At 40.1% G+C, this 19,167-nt stretch overlaps 1 protein-coding gene across 1 annotated transcript in view; it reads left to right on the forward strand.

Moving 5' to 3' along the window:
• LOC149844640 (protein SKU5 SIMILAR 14-like) overlaps nucleotides 1–18,402 on the forward strand; it is a 27,583-nt gene extending 9,181 nt beyond the window's left edge. The window contains exons 4-11 of the mRNA XM_089985710.1: nucleotides 8,332–8,486; nucleotides 8,951–9,060; nucleotides 11,344–11,614; nucleotides 11,708–11,810; nucleotides 13,757–14,102; nucleotides 15,769–16,134; nucleotides 17,411–17,489; nucleotides 17,940–18,402. Of these exons, the coding sequence (XP_089841836.1) occupies nucleotides 8,332–8,486; nucleotides 8,951–9,060; nucleotides 11,344–11,614; nucleotides 11,708–11,810; nucleotides 13,757–14,102; nucleotides 15,769–16,134; nucleotides 17,411–17,489; nucleotides 17,940–18,152 (1,643 nt within the window). The 3' untranslated portion in view covers nucleotides 18,153–18,402. The remainder of the gene's footprint in view (nucleotides 1–8,331; nucleotides 8,487–8,950; nucleotides 9,061–11,343; nucleotides 11,615–11,707; nucleotides 11,811–13,756; nucleotides 14,103–15,768; nucleotides 16,135–17,410; nucleotides 17,490–17,939) is intronic.
• Nucleotides 18,403–19,167: the final 765 nt, after the last annotated feature.

A 19,167-nucleotide genomic window follows, 5' to 3' on the forward strand; every position in this document is an offset into this window, starting at 1 on the left:
GATGTTAACTCTTCAAAGTTCAAACAACGAAACAAACCTGAAACACTCTCTTTTTCTTTTCCGTTTGAACTTTCTCTCTTTCTTTTTCATTTGAACTTTTCATCGTCATTTTCTTCTTTTTCCTTCTCCGTAAAACACTGTAAAACCCTCCCTTTCTCTCTCTCTAGAGAAGAAATTAAGAGAGACAAAGAGTCGGCGATCCGATGGTGATCATCGTCCTCTTTCTGCTAGCAGTGGCCGGAATGCTGGCCTCGTTCAGTAGGCAACCGACTGCGGCGGCCCCTCTATCACCTTCGAGAGACACCTACAACAGAATCTTCCTCCAATACACCAACAACAGAGTCTTTCAAAGTACAATCCGTCTACCCTTATGTCGGCAATACTTTCGATCAGGGCTATGCCTTTCAGGCCACACTAACGCTGCTCAACAAGGGCGTTTACACCCTCAAGTGTTGACGGGCATTCGTTGGGTTCTGGCACTGCGAGGTCCTCATCTCAACCTCTGGCATCGTGCTCTCCGACAGGACCCACCTCTCCGCCAATATCGGGAATGTCACGTTCCTCTCCGGCTTTCCCATCACAGACCTCAATACTATCATCGGAACGGCTGGCAACTACAACCTGATCACGACAAAGATCGTGCTCAAGGGGGCAGAGTTTGACATCGCGATTTATAATTTACACACAGTAGCGATTTATGAAAATCGCGTAGCAAAAAAAATGGCTAATCTCTAAATCGAGTAGTGATTTATGAAAATCGTGTAGCAAAAATAAATAAATAAATGTGAAATCGCTATGCGATTTTTGTAAATCGCTATATCGAGTAGCGATTTACGAAAATCGCGTAGCGAAAAAGAATGACAAATCGCTAAATCGAGTAGCGATTTATGAAAATCGCGTAGCAAAAAAAAAGTGAAAAATCGCTAAATCGATTAGTGATTTACGAAAATCGCGTAGCAAAAAAAAATAAAAAATCACGAAAAAGAATATTAAAAAGACCGCGAGGAAGAAACAACCGAAGAAAACAATAAACAAGAACGATCAAACAAAACACTTTATTGCTCTTTTTCGACAGTTACAAGAAGAAAAGAAAAGAAAGAATTTATACAAGGGACCCGCGTCTTGGGGAGCCCCTGAACCTCCTTCCTGTAAAGGCCAAAACTCTGAATCAGGCTCAACAACTCATCAAGTTGAATCATGCTACAGTCAGTGTGCTGGTCAGTTGGTGCTTGATGGAGCAGTGTAGGATCGTCTCTTGGATGTGCACAGAGGCAGAAAGAGAAGGGAGAGAGAGAGTGTTAATGTTCATGGTCCTCTTCAGGGGGATTCCTTTGTCGGATAATCCTGCAGTGTAGGGACTGAGTCTTAAATAACCATCTCTAGGGTACTTAAGTCTTTGCAACCGCTCCTTTTCTAGAATCATCATTTTATGGCACCAATGGTGGAAATGGTACTTAAGTCTTTGCAATCGCACTAGACTCTGACACTAACTGATGCTGACAAACATGGGGATACGAGCCCCATGAGCTTATATATGTGGCGCTCATTGGAACCCCCGAACATGCACTGTGGCTAACGGCCGTCTTGACGGGGGGGGGGGGGGGGTACATATAACCTGCTTCGCTGATTAAGTGATATGATTCTTGGGGAGGGTTCTATCATCAAAAAAATGATATATATATATATATATATATATATATATATATATATATATATATATATATATATATATAAAGAGAGAGAGAGAGAGAGAGTAATGGGTGCGGGCTAAACCCATTGGGTGCTAAACCTCATGCTAAATGGGTTTTTTCAGCCTTTTTCATTTTATTTTTAAATTTTGACCATACAGTGATCTATGTACTTTATTTTAGAGGGATCAGCTTTTGAACCGTTTGATTCCAACACAAGGGTGGGTTTCTATAAGGTTCAAAAAATCAACAGTCCAAAATCTTTGTAAATTTTTGAGGTTTCAAACATCACTTTTTTTTATAGAAAACACATGGTCCAGATGTGGATTGTTACTAAATCTACCATGCCCAACACATTTATGGGACCAAAACCGCATAATAAGCACCAGAAAAGCTCGAAAAAACCAATTAGCATGAGGTTTAGCACAAACCCATTTTCCTATATATATATAAACATCTGATATATGCGGCTCTCTGTAAGTTGCTCAAAAACGTATTTGGTCCTTTGCATCTCACACTATTTGAGCAACCAATATCTATGCAATCGTTCTTCATTTGGTGCACAGCATGGTTATTTGATTGGCAAATCTTTTAACCGTGGTCTTAGAAAATTCGTCTCACATTTCCTTCAATGCGCGTTTTCACCACTGTGCATTTCTGCAGGCTCATCACGGCAACGCAAACACGAGCTCTTTTTTCCCGAGGGCAAAGAAAAGCTTTTCTCAATGCACCAACCACACCCCCCCTCTTTCTGCAACAACGTTTTGAACGTGCCCTCAATGAATGAAGTTATCAAGTAGTACAGGGCAGTCAGTCAATGATTTTCCTTTGCGATTTTGCGCGATGCGCGTGGACCATCTCGCAGTCATAATGCATATGAAGCTTTTTCAGTTCAAGCTTCCTTTTCTCACGCATGAAATTGCTCATCCAGCTGAAAAGCAATTACCCAGTTATACAGCTCAATCAATTACAGTGTACATTATACAGGATGACCACGACAACCGTATATGACAAAGAAACTTATGATGCATTGATCACTCTATCTAAGGGCTAGGGCTGTCAACGGGTCGGATACCGGACCCATTATGGTATACCTGAACCCGCCCAAATAACAAATGGTCAGGGTTCCCGTTCCGGTTCAGGTTTTGTGGGTCACAAAAAAGGAAATTCAGACTTGGATCTGCATAATTTCAAAATTTTATTTTTATTAAGCAAAAATCATGACCCAAACCCAGCCTGCATATTATTTGGGTCGGGTTCGGGTTGACTCAGATATTATTCGTGTCAGTGGGGATGAAGGTTAAAATAAAAAAGCCCTGCAGGAATGAACTTACGCTTTCCCCTGCCCCGCCCCATCCCCGTTTTGATTCCTACTTTGCCCTGCCCGCTTCATCCTCAATCTTTCTTTAAGAATGACAATGGACCGAGGGAAAACGGGTCCCACCCTGCCTCGCCCTGTTTGAACCAGGGATAGAGGACATGAAGAGGGCTGAAGGCGAGGATGTGCAAGGATGAAGGCGGGAATGGAGGTTCGGATTTTGAGACAGGGCGGGGGTGGAGACCTCGTCCCCCACCCTCGCACCGGTCCACTGCCATCCCTAGTTAATGCCATTGGGTGCCTACTCGAACCGATCGAACACTCGGCCAACCATGGTCAAAGCAGCTAGCCTTGACTTGAGATTGTGATCAGTGTTGTGAGAGGCGTACGCCTCAGTACCTGAAGCGTACCTGAAGCGTACGCCTCAGAGGCGAGGTGCACGCTCAAGGTCTGAGGCGTGCTGTGATGCGCAAGTTGCCCCTCATCAACCTCTAGAATCCCCTCCTTCATCCCCAAGTCTTCCTCCTCAGCCCAATTCGCCGGCTGTGCTAACCCCAAGCGCCACGTGCCAGCCAACTGCTCCTCCGCCGCTCCCTTCCTCCCCTCCCACCGCTTCACTTCCGTACCAGTTGTGAGCGCAGGCTCAACGCCTCGCTTTGCCTCATCGCATTTATCAACCATGATTCTGATCGAATTGGTGTCCAAAAGTAGACTTGGTGAATGCGCCAATTTCAGTATTCAGTTGGGGATGCAAGTCAGTGCCAAACCATTCGCTGATATGATTTTTCTAGAAACCTACTGGTGCGTCAGACCATGGCAGACGAGTTTGTGTTCATTGTAGACCCGAAGGTGGATCTGGTACAGTGACTTTGCACACTTTCTGATGGCTCCCAAATATGCTGTCAAGCCCCCACAGCTTCATTCCAGAGTCATAAAATAAACCCTCACAAGTACAGCTGGGAATGGAGGGGATTCTGTCGACAGCAGGAAGAGCCAACTAGATTTGCACGTGCTCTGTGTTCACACGGGAAGTTGGACCGGTGGGCGTTACGTGGACCTTTGCCTGTTGTTTCTGATGCTTCGAGCCCCGCACCGATCCCCATGCCCTGAAAACCCTCCCTGTTCTCTTCCTCTCACTCCCTCTTGTGCCCTTTCTTTCTTTCTTTCTTTCTTTTTAGGTTCTTGAGAGAAATCATGTCATTAAAAAAGTTCATCCTAAGATCTGCTCCAATTAATCACTCTCAATTAGGGCTGAAAAATAAATGTAGCCCTCTCATGGCTCAGTTCGTGTTTGGCTTGTATAGAGCTGGTTCAAACTCATAAAATAGGCTCAGCAAACCGAATATGAACAATAAGTATTTGGCTTGGCTCGATTCGTATAAGCTTGTTAGGTAGTTTTTTATAATCATATTTCTTTCGGCTTTAAAACAGTATATTTTTTTCTATAAAAAAGGCAACTTGAACTCAACTCTCCTCTTAGTTAGCCACAAGAATGAGCCAAGCTTGAACACTTAAAGCACTCTAGTGCAGCTCGTTTTACCAGTTTCTTTCTCTTAATTTCTCACACACATGCACACAAACAACAAAAAACACTTGTTTTTTATCACATATTTTCAGAAAACCAATGCCCATAGAAGTTTTGCCCATTTGATAGAGGCAACCTGTGAACATTACTAACTTGACGTGATTTCATGAGATCGAAACCATAAAATACAGATTAATGGATCTAAATGGATACCAGATGGATTGTCTGAGCCTTTTAGAAATTGTTTTTGGTATTTTTATAATTTTGATTTGAAAATGAGATAACATGGCTCAGAATTGGATTTTGATATTGGATCCGGATTTGAAATTAGGTCAAATATTGAAAATAGATTTAAATTCCAGTGAATCCAAGAAGTAAATGAAATTAGATCGAAACTGCCCCCATCATTCAAAAAATAGGGGCCAAGAGAAAAAAGATTTTTTTTTTTAAATAAAATTTTGAAAAATTTAGTGAGCATGAAGGGCCTCAAGGGTTTCACCGACTGGATGTCCTTAATGTATGGTCAGTTATCCTTAGCCTAGCAAAAAAGCGAAAAAACCACTTAACACTTTAGCTATTACATTTGGCTATGTTCCAAAGAGGTGCATGGTCTTAAGATCATTTAGTTGACCTTTTGCTTAGCTGAACGAGCTCAAATGCATTCATTATTGATCTTAAGAAAAGTGCATTAAATTTAATATGAACAAATGTGAATTGATTTATAAAAAGAACAAAATGACATTTTAGACCACAGGCAGGTATTGAAAATACATTCAGATGAAGTAGCAGTTGGATGTAGGACCTTAACGTTGGGCTGCTTTTTTGTGAATAGCTGATAAGTGAAGTTTTCTTTCTTTGGGGTTTACTTACGTATTATAAGATGTGGATTAAATGGTGCTACTAATCCTAGCGGCAGAATCAACAAATCTGTTCATGTATGACAATGGCATACTCTTGGCCTCAAGCGAGTCTCCAAGCTTCCCTTGAGCAAGGGCTTATCCCTGGCTTTTGCTTTTGTTAATGTAAGGGGCTGATGCTCATGGAAATTGAACCCTAACCACCCGTTTAGTGGGTCAAGACCCCTCCCACTGCACCAAAACCCGTTTAGTGGGTCAAGACACAAATTAGCAATTTATTAGACTCACCTAGCCCTTGGTTTAGTCGGATTTGGTAAAAGAACTAACATCTGATTAATAATCAGATTTGGATTTGGTTTAGAGTTTTACATCAGCATCCGAGCTAAATCTATGGCTAATCGTTGAATTTCATTATATGTAAAAAGCATTAATTGTTTTTTCCTTTTGAATCCAAATCCGACCGGAAAGTTCAATTAGGCATGTGACTAGATCGGATTAAGTAAGTCCTACATCCAAATAGAATCTAACCTTGTTACATTCTCAATCTTATGAAGGTGGCCATTTGTTTCTTATTCTTATTGTGTACAAAGAATATGATTAGCTTGTAAGTAAAACTTGTAGCATCCTTCCCATGGGGGTTATCTCCCACATTGCCCCCCCCCGCCCCACACACACACACACACACACACATATATATATATATATATATATATATATATATATATATATATATATATATATATATATATATATATAGAGAGAGAGAGAGAGAGAGAGAGAGAGAGAGAGATGGGTCCGTGGTAAACCATAAATGGGGTTTTCAGCTTCTTCAGTGCTTTTTATATAGTTCCGGCCCTATAAATGTGTTGGGCATGGTCGATTTATTAAGAATCCACACCTGGATAATGTGTTTTCGATGAAAAAAATGATGTTTAATAAGCCTTGAAAATTTACAAAGATTTTATACCGTTGATTTTTTGAACTTTATAAAAACCCATACATGTGTTTGAATCAAACGCTTCAAGAGCTGATCCCTATAAAATCAAGTACATAGATCACATCTGTACGGTCAGAATTTAAAAATGAAATGAAAAAAGCCCTAAAATCCTATTTAGCACACGGTTTAGCACCGACCCATTACTCTCTCTCTCTCTCTCTCTCTCTCTCTCTCTCTGTATATATATATATATATATATATATATATATATATATATATATATATATATATATATATAAAGAAATTCTAGCATCCTTTTGCTGCTTAACCACGAGTAGCACGAATAAGTCATCATAACAAGTTAATTTGCAAGACTAGTGAAAAAGAAATCTCTTTCGCTCTTTAGATTGAACTTATCTTGGTATTGGGATGAGCTACCTCATGATATTTTTTATTTAGATTTTTTTCATAGATTGTATTTGGATATGAGATCTATACTGGATATCCATATCTAATTAAGAAACTTATATATTTACATTAGGAGACTTATCTTATTTAGGGTTTATCATAGGTGGAAATTTATCATCTATAGTATGGAAATCTTGAAGTTTAGGCCGTTCAAATTGATATTGAAATTTTTTGTTGTTATTTAAAATTTTGTATTTCTTAATTTTTCTTATTTTTTAGGTAATATACATCAAGACCAAAGTCATGAAATCATATCTTGACAATCTTGGTAGCCAATCGCTTTGAGCTTCAAAGTTCTACCTTCAGCATTCCTTCCTCTTTCACTGGTGGAAACCATTAGAGTTTCATCAATTTGGTTAAGTCCCACGTGAGAGCAAACTTGTCCTCCGGGTAACATAATAAATACTTTAAAGAAGGGTGGAAAAGCATAACTACGGAGGTTATAATGGTCATTTATTATACAGCTTCCCAACAAGTTAAATCAAATCGATAAAGCAAGGAACCATGTGAAGTATTTATTTATTTGGTACAGGTTTGGATGGTTTTTGCCTGCACGCTTGCACCAGCAAAGCCTAATCCTTTACACCACACAAAAATTAAAATAAGGAAAAAACAAAACATTTTCATTTCTTTTGGCCCCTTCAATATTGTACTTAGAACCAAAAGTTTCCTATTTGAAAGATTGGAATAATTCCCAATAAAAGCGGATCATCAAATACTTTTTTTGTTAGATAATTCAAGGGGAAAAACCTCCCATCACCAATCTCACATTGGCTGGTTTTAGGTTGACAAAACCAATGTTATCGGCATCGATACACATTTTATCGGGATAATTTTGATACGCCGATTCAGCTAATTTTTAATAAAATGTAAAGAACACCAAAAAATATTTTTTTAATATTCTTTCAGGATTATTTTAATGGTTTTAACATGTGTCACGTAATGATTGACATGTAATATTTTTTTATTATTTTTAGGCCGATAGAGAAGGATTGAGCTGAGTATCTATATCAGCCGATATAGCTGAATCGGCAGGCCACCTATTCAGGGCAAATTCCAATACTGGCAACATTGGATAAAACCTCAGAGGTCCTCTTTGCCCACTGAGGAGTTCCCCCAACATCCACACTTTGTGCAAGGAACACCACCCGTGAGTTTCGAACTTGTGACAATCAGATGAGCATAGCCCTTATGGGTCAAAGGGTCAAATCCTTAATTTCAATTATTAATCTCCCTTTCACTCCCTGCCAACTCAGTCGGTGTAGACATATACTAAAGCCAATAGAGAGTCCCCAATAGAGACACCCAAAGCTTGCAGAGAAACGGAGGAAGGAAACTCCAAGAACCAACCTCTCTCTCTCTCTCTCTATATACCTCTTCAATGGTGATATAGGTACACTGAGGCATAGTACCACACTTCCCCTCACAGTATAAGGTTGGTTGCAAGACTTTAACACTTCATTTTTCTTCTCTCCAAAAGCCTCTTGTAGAATGTCTGATTCACTCACATTTCTTCACTTCTATTTCTGTTCTTTCAGGTTTTGCAAGCACCATGAAAAGCTCCCTTCTTTTCAGATCTCTTGCTCTCTTCATTCTTTTCGTCTTCCCTTTTGTGAATGGGGATGACCCTTATAGATTTTTCACATGGAACGTTACCTATGGCGATATCTATCCACTTGGGGTCAAGCAGCAGGTGAGTAGGATTCAGATGCTAATGATATTCTAAGTTTCTCACACTATCACAGTTAACTGCCCTCGCCATCGCCCACAAGAGCTGGGCTCGACTTGTGAATGTCACCAAGTTGACGGCACATCACAAGTTTAAAACCATGTGTAGCATCTCTTCCCACAAGGTCGAGCCTTGAAGTTTTACACTGCCGGCACGACGACAATAGGTATGTCAGGCTGAGCCAGCGCGACCAGGTCTCCTTTCCCGGTGCAGTTTCTTCGGGTTGTACTCTCAGGTGGGCAGGGAGTACCTCAAGGGCTTTACCAACGGGATGCCGGCCAATGTACCGCCGGTGATGGGGGAGGGGGTTTCCCTTGGACTATCCAAAAAAAAAAAAACCCTACCCTCGCCATCATCAACAGATTCAACACCACCACCACTACTATGAAAATGTGAACTTTATTGAATGATGAGCATTGCAATTGCAGGGCATATTGATAAATGGTCAATTTCCTGGGCCTCAGATCGAGTGTGCTACCAATGATAATCTCATTATTAACGTCTACAACAGCCTACCGGAGCCATTTCTAATCTCTTGGTAAGATTTTTTTTTCTGGTAGTTAAAAAGTTTTTAGATGATTTGTTGGTGGTGTCGTTAGGCCAAAATGATAGGTCCGGAAGAATCGGTCTACTAGGACATTATGGTCATTCACGATATTCATTGACCATTTTTTTTCATTCTAAGCAATCTTTGTAGATCTGGCTGCATCACAAATATTAAGGCTTTTTGGATCCTTCTGGTTTGGTTTTATTGCTTTTTTTACTTTGGTCTTCCACCTCCTCTGTTGCCAATTTTTTATTGAATGGGAAAATATTAGATATCGAAGATATGGTAAACAACCCAGGGAAGATAACGCGGTAAATTTAATGTCCTGACTTTATGCCTGTGAAATCACGTTTAGCCGGTATCTTGACTTGTAAGATAACTCTTTTTTTACGATGATGAAAGAAAACCCTTGCTGAGAACGGGTTCATCGCCTTCCTGCAAGGTAAAACTCCAGATTGAAACCAATGAGGTTCCGCTTGTCTGATAGAAATTGAAGACACGACCACCCAGCCTTGTCCGCCTCAATCGGACTTTTAACATAAACCATTTACTGCGTTGCATTTTTTCTATTGTAGTTAACTAGTTATCAGTATCTTGCACTATTCATTACAGTTAGGTAGCACCTAAACAGTGAGGCTATCATTAGAACATTGTACATGTTATGATCGGGGAAATTATATTATATAAAAGATGAGCAATCCGGAAAGTCTTCGTTTAACTGTTTACTTGTGTTGTCAACCGAACCTTTTTCAATGGAAAAAATGATCCACTGATGTAGTGATGAGATCAGAAAATAATTCTGGTGAGCTAATTCTCACGTATCAAACTCTCAGATTGTCTCTTCCAGGGCTCTTTTTAACCTTTTCTAGGTAGATGTAGAAAAAAAAACCAAATTGATGGCTGGGATAAGTTTTTGTGCAGAGAGAAATCTTTTTTTTTTGTTGTTGAAAGGCAAGCTGATGTTAGGCTGACCCCTACCAATTATACAACTATACCATTGGGGTTTGAACCTGCAACGTCCAACACAAGGTGACGTGCACTGGCTGCTCTTACTAAACAAAGGCAGCCCAATTGGTGTGCAGGGAAAAAAAAAGTTGCGTGGTTGCTCATGTGACTTTTTCGTTTCTTTTTTGAGGATGTTCACTCTCCAAACAACGGCTCAAAAAGGAGCAATTTGTAGCACGTGCACATGGGTCCCACCGAAAAATGAAAGTTTTTTTCTTTGGAAAAAATTATCCCGGCGCCATCAACGAGCTTGGGAGCCTTGGATCTTAGATCCACGGATTTTTGAAACCCGACTCGTGTTTGTGTTCCCTTGATTGAGCCTACAAATAAGTTTAAAATAACGCCTCGATCTCTGCGCGAAAAGCACAAATTTTCTGCGCGATGTGAACCCGCGCTGGAGCTTTTTCCTTGAAAAGGCATCGTAGGGCCCACAGCTGTTGACTTCATTTTCAGATCAACCAGGCTGTCACCTACCCCTACCACGACTTCAGTAAGCGATAAGGTCCCATGTGACAGTTTGTTGAGCACAGTAAATGAAGGGCGTGACACGATGTGATTGGCTTTCTTACGTGTCTTTTCTCCATTGCTCAATTTTCTGCAATCCTCACTTTCCCAACTGCCCTCGACCCTAATCTTGAGTCAAAGATCAATGCCTGACTTGCTGAGCAGCTCGGCCCATGGCAAGCTTAACGTGACCGATGAAGGTCCAGGCATCCTTGGGACACGACTCGGCTAAGCCGAGTCTGAGTCTTAAACCTGCGCTTTTTGTTTACCATATATTTCTCATAGACACGTTTGTTTCACTATATTTGTAGGAAATAAACCTTATTTCATATAATTGTTCCTACGAAAAGGCATGAAACAAATGCCCCCTTAAAGCCAGCACTCCCCAAACTATTACAACCAAAATCTTTGAAAACAGTCCCAACCTTCTGCTTTTTAACGCTCAAAACTCGGTTCCACGCTGACAGTTCGAGCACTTTAGCAATAACTCTTTTGTATACCATCCCACTGAGACAGCATAATGCTGTTGACAGGTTGGGCCTAGACTTGCATAAAGAACACACAAAAGCTTGGGCCATTTTATCAGGTTTGATTTTATCTAGTCTGATTCATATTTATTTTGGTTGGCCTTGGAATAGTAATTTAGCTCTGGTCCAACGGGGTCTAACCCAGATCCATTCCATTGACAACTTAGGTTGTATTAGATTGATAAGCATGATGACTTGAATTACTGCAATTCTGAATATTTGATCCATGGGGACTCAGGAATGGCCTACAACAGAGAAGGAATTCATGGCAAGACGGAGTCTATGGTACAAACTGCCCCATACCACCAGGGGGTAACTTTACATACGTAATGCAAGCCAAGGACCAGATTGGAAGTTTCTTCTACTTTCCTTCATTGGCCTTCCACAAAGCTGCAGGCGGGTTCGGCGGGCTCAGAATCTACAGCCGGCCGCTTATCCCCGTCCCCTTCGACCCACCAGCCGGAGATTACACAGTACTCATTGGTGACTGGTTCAAAGCCAACCACACTGTAAGTGTAGAACTGAGCTTCAAGCACAAGGGGCAATTATGTCATTTCCCCTAAGCGAGTTTAGTTTAACTATATTATTAATGGTAAATCCAGGATCTGAAAGCAATGCTGGACAATGGACAAAACCTACAATTCGCCGACGGCATTCTCATCAACGGTCGCGGTCCCAATGGCATAGCTTTCACCGTTGATCAAGGTAATTCTTTTGAATTGCTACTTAATCCAGCAGATATTAATATCCATTTGTTTGGATATATTTGGAAACCAATTCCATGGAATCAACACTTTATTTTGAACGCCTGGTGTCCATATTCCAAAGATAAAAGAAAGGGATATACTGAGGGAGTCTGAGTGTGATGCTGCACCTATCATCTTTGAGATACAGCCTGTCAGCTGTGGGGCCCAATAGCAGATGGTGGGTGATTAGGTGCAGCCGCACACATAAAGCCTGCAATCACATTGTACCTGATCTCAATTCCGCGATAACCAGTGCAATCTTATACTCCGGCATGGTGGGCTCAGTCCTAACCTTCTGTTTTTTTTTTTAAAGTGGCCGCATTAGTATAAGACAAGCCTTACTGTAAAAAAATCAATGCATAAATGAAAAACCGACAATTCGCAGCAATGGAGGACTTACAGTTGGAATCGTAAGATCAAACTTTTCCATCTGACAATGACTGGGGCACAGGAAATTTGGCCGGGCATAAGATTTCTCCAACTTGTGAATCTTTTTTGTTGATAGTTCAGCCGGTGGATGACCCCATGTGACCTGAGGGAGGATCAGGCGCAATGTGATTGTACGCTTTTAGTGTGCTGCTGCACCTGATCACCCCATATCTTTGTGATACAACCTGTGAGCTGTGGGGCCCAACAGCAGACGGTGGGTGATAGTTTGTTGTAGCACACTTAAAGTGTGCAATCAAACTGCACCTTATCACAATGTATGTGACCTATCATATCATTAATTCATTTATACTCTTATGTGGTCATAATCTCTTGCTATAGTTGTGAATTTGCAAAGCCATGTGAGTTGTTCTCACAAACTGAGGATCAAATTTTTTTTTTCATTTATTACATGGAGAAATCACACATGGGGTCATAAATTTAGTCACACTGGTCTTAGCTTGCCTTGCCTATAATTGTGGGTCAGTGTCCTAAAACTCAGTGGGTGCCTCCCTCACCCCTAGAGAGCCTCCTGCTTTGTGCTGCCGAATGGGAAGCTGGCATGAGATTGAACTAGGGAGTTGGGAGAGACCTCTCTATATATCCCCACCATAGTCACTGATATTGGCAATATTTGAAAATATCATGTTATTTTCATCAAACAATATTATAAGTAAAATATCACGATATTTTGAAAATATTGTCAATTTGATAATATCACGATATTATCAATTATTATTACTGTTTTTATTTTCTATATTTAAAGGTGTTTTTCTTCTTTATTTTTTATTTTTTACTTTTTACTTATTTCTTTTAGTATGTATATTTTATTAATTAATTAAACCTGATATTTTCTTATTTATTTTTGTTATTATATATATATATATTTTATGCCCCAAGATTTTTTCAAGATTTATCACCAAACTTATAATATCACAAGAAATAACCTCGCTGAGATATAGCTGATACTGATATTTGTGACTGATATCCACAAATGAGAAACCATATTGTTTACTTGGAAAAAATATCAGGTGCAATCACATTGCATATTTCAAATGTACTGCTGCACTTAAACACCCAAACATACCACTGCTGACCGGCTGCATGGAAAAGATGGAGGGTGGTTAGGTGCAGCAAACACATAAAAATTGCGCAATGTGATAGCACACGATCCAGCCTCGACCTCTTGAGGTGAACCACAGATTAGGTTGGATACACGAAATTCCATGTAGCAGTGCTGCATGAGTAATGACAAATGAACTTTATGTAGCAGTGGTACTTTGAACGTATGTCATACTCCATTTTCACTCCTAAACTCTATCCCCTTACATACTAGTTGCATTGGAAACTTAGTAAGAATAACCATAGCTCTGTATCTACAGCTGTATTTATGTGGCACATAATTGAACTTAATTAAGATCACTTGGTTAAGATGGTGCAACCAGCATCAAGTCTGACCATCAATGTCTGCTCACTCAGGCAAGACTTACCGGTTCCGGATCTCGAACGTGGGCTTGGCGACGTCGCTCAATTTCAGGATCCAGGGGCACAGCATGACCTTGGTGGAAGTGGAGGGCTCACATACGGTCCAGAATACCTATTCTTCGTTGGACGTGCATGTCGGGCAATCGTACTCTGTGCTGGTGACCATGGACCAGCCCGGTCAAGACTACTACATAGTGGCCTCCACAAGGTTCACCAACCCGGTTCTGACCACCACGGCCATCCTGCACTACAGCAACTCTGCTGGTGGAGTGTCTGGCCCACCACCAGGCGGCCCCACCATTGAAATCGACTGGTCCCTCAATCAGGCCAGATCCATACGGTATTCATTCGTCCAAAAGATTCCATTTTCTTGAGTGGGGCCCTATGCTTATTGATTGCCTTTCAATTAGGACCTTGATGTGGGGAAATATTATAATGACGTTTTTCTTAAGAAAAGTTTATCCCTCCATCCCTAGGGTATCTGAATGCACAAGTGATCGGAAAAGTAGGACTTCACATCTTGAATATAGTGACAAATATTGGTATTTTTTTTCAAAAAAATACCAGAAATTTTCTAGTCGATATTTTCTGATAAGAATGCCAGAAATTAATTTTTTAATTTGTCATATTAATTTATTTTTTACTTTTCCTTTCTAAAAATTACTTTTATTTATTTATTTATTTATTTTCCTTTTGTTAACATAAAATGAGAAAAAATAAAAATAATCTAATATGAGAATTTCACTGCTGATAATTATAAAAAAAAAAGTTTTCGTCTCTATGATCTTGAAATATGGTGAATTTCCCAAGTTATCCATTTTTTTGGGACAAGTAGTGCAACCATACATCCCATAAATGTTGTTGGTACAAGATGACAATATTTCCTTCTATAAGCAACTATATACGCAGCCCCTTATATAACCCTTCATTGAAAAGATTTTTTGAGTGATTCAAAGAAAAAGAAAAGAAAAAAGAAGATTGTTTTTTATGACGAAGGAACCCTCACCGAGAACCAGGTCACTTAATGGGCCCGCCCCCTGCAAGGTAAAACTCCGGGTTGAACTCTTGAAAATCAATTTTTGATTTTGAATGGTTGCTTGAAATGCTTCTTATTGTTTTTGGTGTATGGTGAAAATTTGAGAATCATTTCTAATCTTTGTATAATTTCTTCCCTTTTCTTTGAAACTGGTTTTAGTAAGATATTTGAACATACTAGCAGTACTAGATTCTTTGTGGCACTTAATGCCCTGATATGCTTTTGGACACTGATGAAAACATGAAAACCTTGGGGTTGAAGAATATGGTCTTGCTTCTAGACAGACCAAATGTTTGGTTGGATCATATGAGAATCACTCTCTCATTTGAATGCCAGTGATTCTCACATGACCCCAAATCTCATGCTCAAGCAAACAAAAAAAGGTGGATGGTGTGAGAAACTGAATCAAATATGATCTGGTTTCTCTTCAACCATGAGATTTGGGGTACTTAAAATGTGAACCCCAACGTCTCTCTCTCTCTCTCTCCATGTTTTTTGAGATTTCATTTCTCACGTTAAACAAAAATGAGAATTGGAATCACGAGATCTCGTGAGATTCCGAATCTCATGTGATTTTGTTTTCACTTTTGAAAAACGCAACCAAACATACCCCAAGTTCATGAACTGCCCTATTGTTCTCCTTCAGTTTCAAATAAACAATGGGGTTGTAGAATTTGGTCTTGCTTGACATGACATCTAAGCAAGTGCTTGATGGTGAAGAAAAGGGGCAGTTAAGACTGGAGAATTTTAGAATTACCACTACTTGGTCTGCTTAATTAAACTTATATCATGTCTTGGGGAGTTGTTCAATGTAATTTGGATCCTAATTTTAGCAGGGTTTTAATGAATTTGGCTTGGGCTATGTCTGTGTTGCCAAACACTGGATGCTTGGATCCATGCTTACTTTGAAATAACAAATTTAACAAAAAATTATCTAAATTTTTCCCGTTCTTTTTTTTTTTGTCACTAGATGGAACCTGACCGCAAGTGCTGCAAGGCCGAACCCACAAGGCTCATATCACTATGGATTGGTCAATACTACTCGAACTATCCAATTAGCAAACTCGGCGCCGATCATCAATGGCAAGCAGAGATACGCTGTCAATAGTGTATCGTTCATTCCGGCGGATACGCCGTTGAAGATTGCTGACTTCTACAAGATCCCGGGAGTTTTCACCCTTGGTAGTATCCAGGACTATCCAAGTGGAGGTGGTGCCTATCTTCAGACGACTGTAATGGCGGCCGATTTCCGAGCATACATTGAGATTGTGTTCCAAAACTATGAGAATACAGTCCAGTCATGGCACATTGACGGTTACTCGTTTTTCATCGTCGGGTAATCAACTTGCTTCATTCTAATTACTAGATAATGTAGTTACAGTGATGTTGCCCACAAGGGCTTTGCACACCTGGCTAGGTGGGTTAGCATAAGATGTTCAAGCTGAAGGATGTCGCCTGTTCGATACCTGCTATGCACGTCCCTTGTCACAAGACAGAAGTGTCATGCATGGCAAATTGTGCTGGATCCCCAAACTATCAAACAAGATCTAGTGGTAGTGGCCAATAAGACCAGGCAATTATGTGACAATGAACACAAGCTGCTGCCATTATGAGTGAACAGATTAATGCAAGTGAGCCAATCAGTTTTTCAACTCTTTGGATGACAAAAATAAAATAAAGTCGACCATTTTCCAGCCAGCCACATGCCAGAAAATGTCTGGGTGGGTGCGGCTCTTGTCGAACAACACCATCCCAGCCATTTTTCGGCCGGTGGGTGGCTGGAATGTCAAAAAAAAAAGGAATCCAGCCATTTTGGCTGGCAGACCTAAAATATGAAAAACAAAGGTAAAAACTAAATCAAATTTTCCAGCCATTTTCCGGCCAGGAAATGACGGGGACATGATCTATGTCCACTAGATGATTTTAATCATCAATGGGGGTATGAAACATGAAAGTTTCTATGGGTGTCAATCATGTGCTAGAGAGAAGACTTAGTACAGCAAATATATTGGTTTTTGGCAAATCAGGTTTGCCAAAAACCAAGTTTTGAGCCGGGTTTTGGCCCCCTTGTCATCCAAACAACCCTTAAGCGTTTCATCATATCTGTATCTCTTCTACTTTTCCTTTAGGGTACGTTATGATACCACAAAATCCTAAATTTTCCCAGATTTTTCGAACTTTTTAGCATTGGAAGGTACATCAATAGTTCTGGAAATTCAGGCTCTTTTTTTGGGATAACTGATTCTATTGCCACAAAGCCACTAACTTTCCACAATTTCCACAATTTCCTGTCTTATATGTTTGTTGCACATATACATTCGAGAACTACAACTGGCAGTCCGGCATCAACAAATTTGATGCAATGCCACTAAAATTTCATGAAATTTTCAGACTTTCCTCATCTATGTGAATCTCAATTTTCCATTATTTATGGCATCCAAGTCTAAGCCTTGTGCGTGTGTTGCAAACATTCATTTCCATTTGAATGTCGTGAAAAACCAAACACAACTAAGGGCCAATTGCCATTTTCTTTCTAGTGCAATCATGGTGGCACTTTGCATGTTGTTTGAAAACTAAGAGTTTGATGGAATTGTTTTTCCAATGATGAGCAGAATGGATGGAGGGCAATGGACTCCGGCAAGCAGGCAGGGATATAATCTTCGAGATGGCGTTTACAGATGCACAACTCAGGTAAAGTTTTCTTTCTTTCAGCAAACAGAAGTAGCTCATATAGGGATGTCAACGGGTCAGATGTAACCGGACACTCGACCCGAAATCCGAATCTGAAACTGATTAGTCGGGCTTCCTAAAAAAAATCTTATCTGATTAATAATTGGATTCAGGTTTGGTATTGAGTTTTGCATTCAAACACTATCTAGGATCTGACTAAAACCTGAATCCCATTAAAAACAGGAATGATTAAGTGCAAATATTTGGTTTTAAGCTAGTCGGATCTGGGTTTGATTTTATCTTTATTCATCCGATCCAAATCCGGATCTGAATATGATTAGATCCGACTTGGTAATGCTTAAATCTGACCTGAGTCCGACCCATTTACATCCCTAAGCTCATAGACAAACACTGCAATATTGCTTATATTTGTTTTGCATTTCTTGAAAAGCATCTCTCCTACTGTGACAGGTATACCCACAATCATGGACTGCAGTATACATACCCCTTGACAATGTGGGGATGTGGAACATAAGATCAGAGAATTGGGCTAGGCAGTACTTGGGGCAGCAGTTCTATCTCAGGGTGTATTCTCCAGCAAATTCATGGAGAGATGAGTATCCCATCCCGAGAAATGCACTCTTGTGCGGCCGGGCAACCGGTCGCCGGACCCGGCCTCTTTGATTACACTCATTGGTTTGGACCCCATCTGCGTTCGGCACGAGAGGGTGATGAATTATGGCGATTTACCGACGCTTTTTCCTTAGTGCTCAGCTCGAGATGTTGTCTAAATCATATTTAGTTTTGATATGCTTCAATTTCTTCTTTTATGTTTTGCAATTCATGAACAATTATAAGTTCATAGCGGTATATCTGTATGAGCATTTAGTATATAATGGTCTCATCTGCAAGGAAAGAGGTCTCAATTCTTGTAGCTTTGTTGGGGTATGTTGGGTTTGTGATTTGAAAAGTACACAATAAAGATTGAGAATTGCACCATTTGAATCTCTCTCTCTCTCTCTCTCTCTCTCCACTTGACCCAGCTGCAGGCCCAGACGGTCCGACTGGTTGACATGACAAGTTCTTGAGAGTGGATAAGCAGATCAGAAAAAAAAAACTGTTCTACAAAAGTTGCCGTGAAACGCCAAAACAAGATGTCATACCTGTCCTGTTTGGCATCCCAAACCCAAAGTAGCTAGTGGGCACCTCTACACAGGACAAATGTTTCTGTCGACGTTTAACTTAAAGCATTTTACCTGATCCGTTCCATAGAAAACCATCCAAGGTGCTATGGAGTGTAAGTGCAACTCTGCTTACCAGGGCTCCACCTTCCTGGCTAGGGCAAAGTTGTCAGTATCGGAATCGGACCTGTATCGTTTGGCAAATGATTCAGGTGAATTGGCCGATATCGATTCTCAAGTGAATAGTTCTAAATTGGACAAAAATTAAATTAAAAAATATTGTGTCAATCAAAACATGACACGTGTTAAATCCATTAAAATAATATTAAAATTTAAATTTTAAAATAATTTGATATTTATCAAAAAATGGTTGATTCAAGTCAGTATCATATCGATTTTATGGCGATACGATGTGTATGTATCGGCCGATGCACACCAATTCTGGGTGTCCATGGTTTGTCGTCTGACATGAGATGACTACGGTTTGAAACCCATTCAGGATGTTTTTTGCCACAAGG

This window comes from Nuphar pumila, chromosome 2 (assembly GCF_984573655.1).
Source record: "Nuphar pumila chromosome 2, dmNupPumi1.hap1.1, whole genome shotgun sequence".
NCBI lineage: Eukaryota > Viridiplantae > Streptophyta > Magnoliopsida > Nymphaeales > Nymphaeaceae > Nuphar > Nuphar pumila.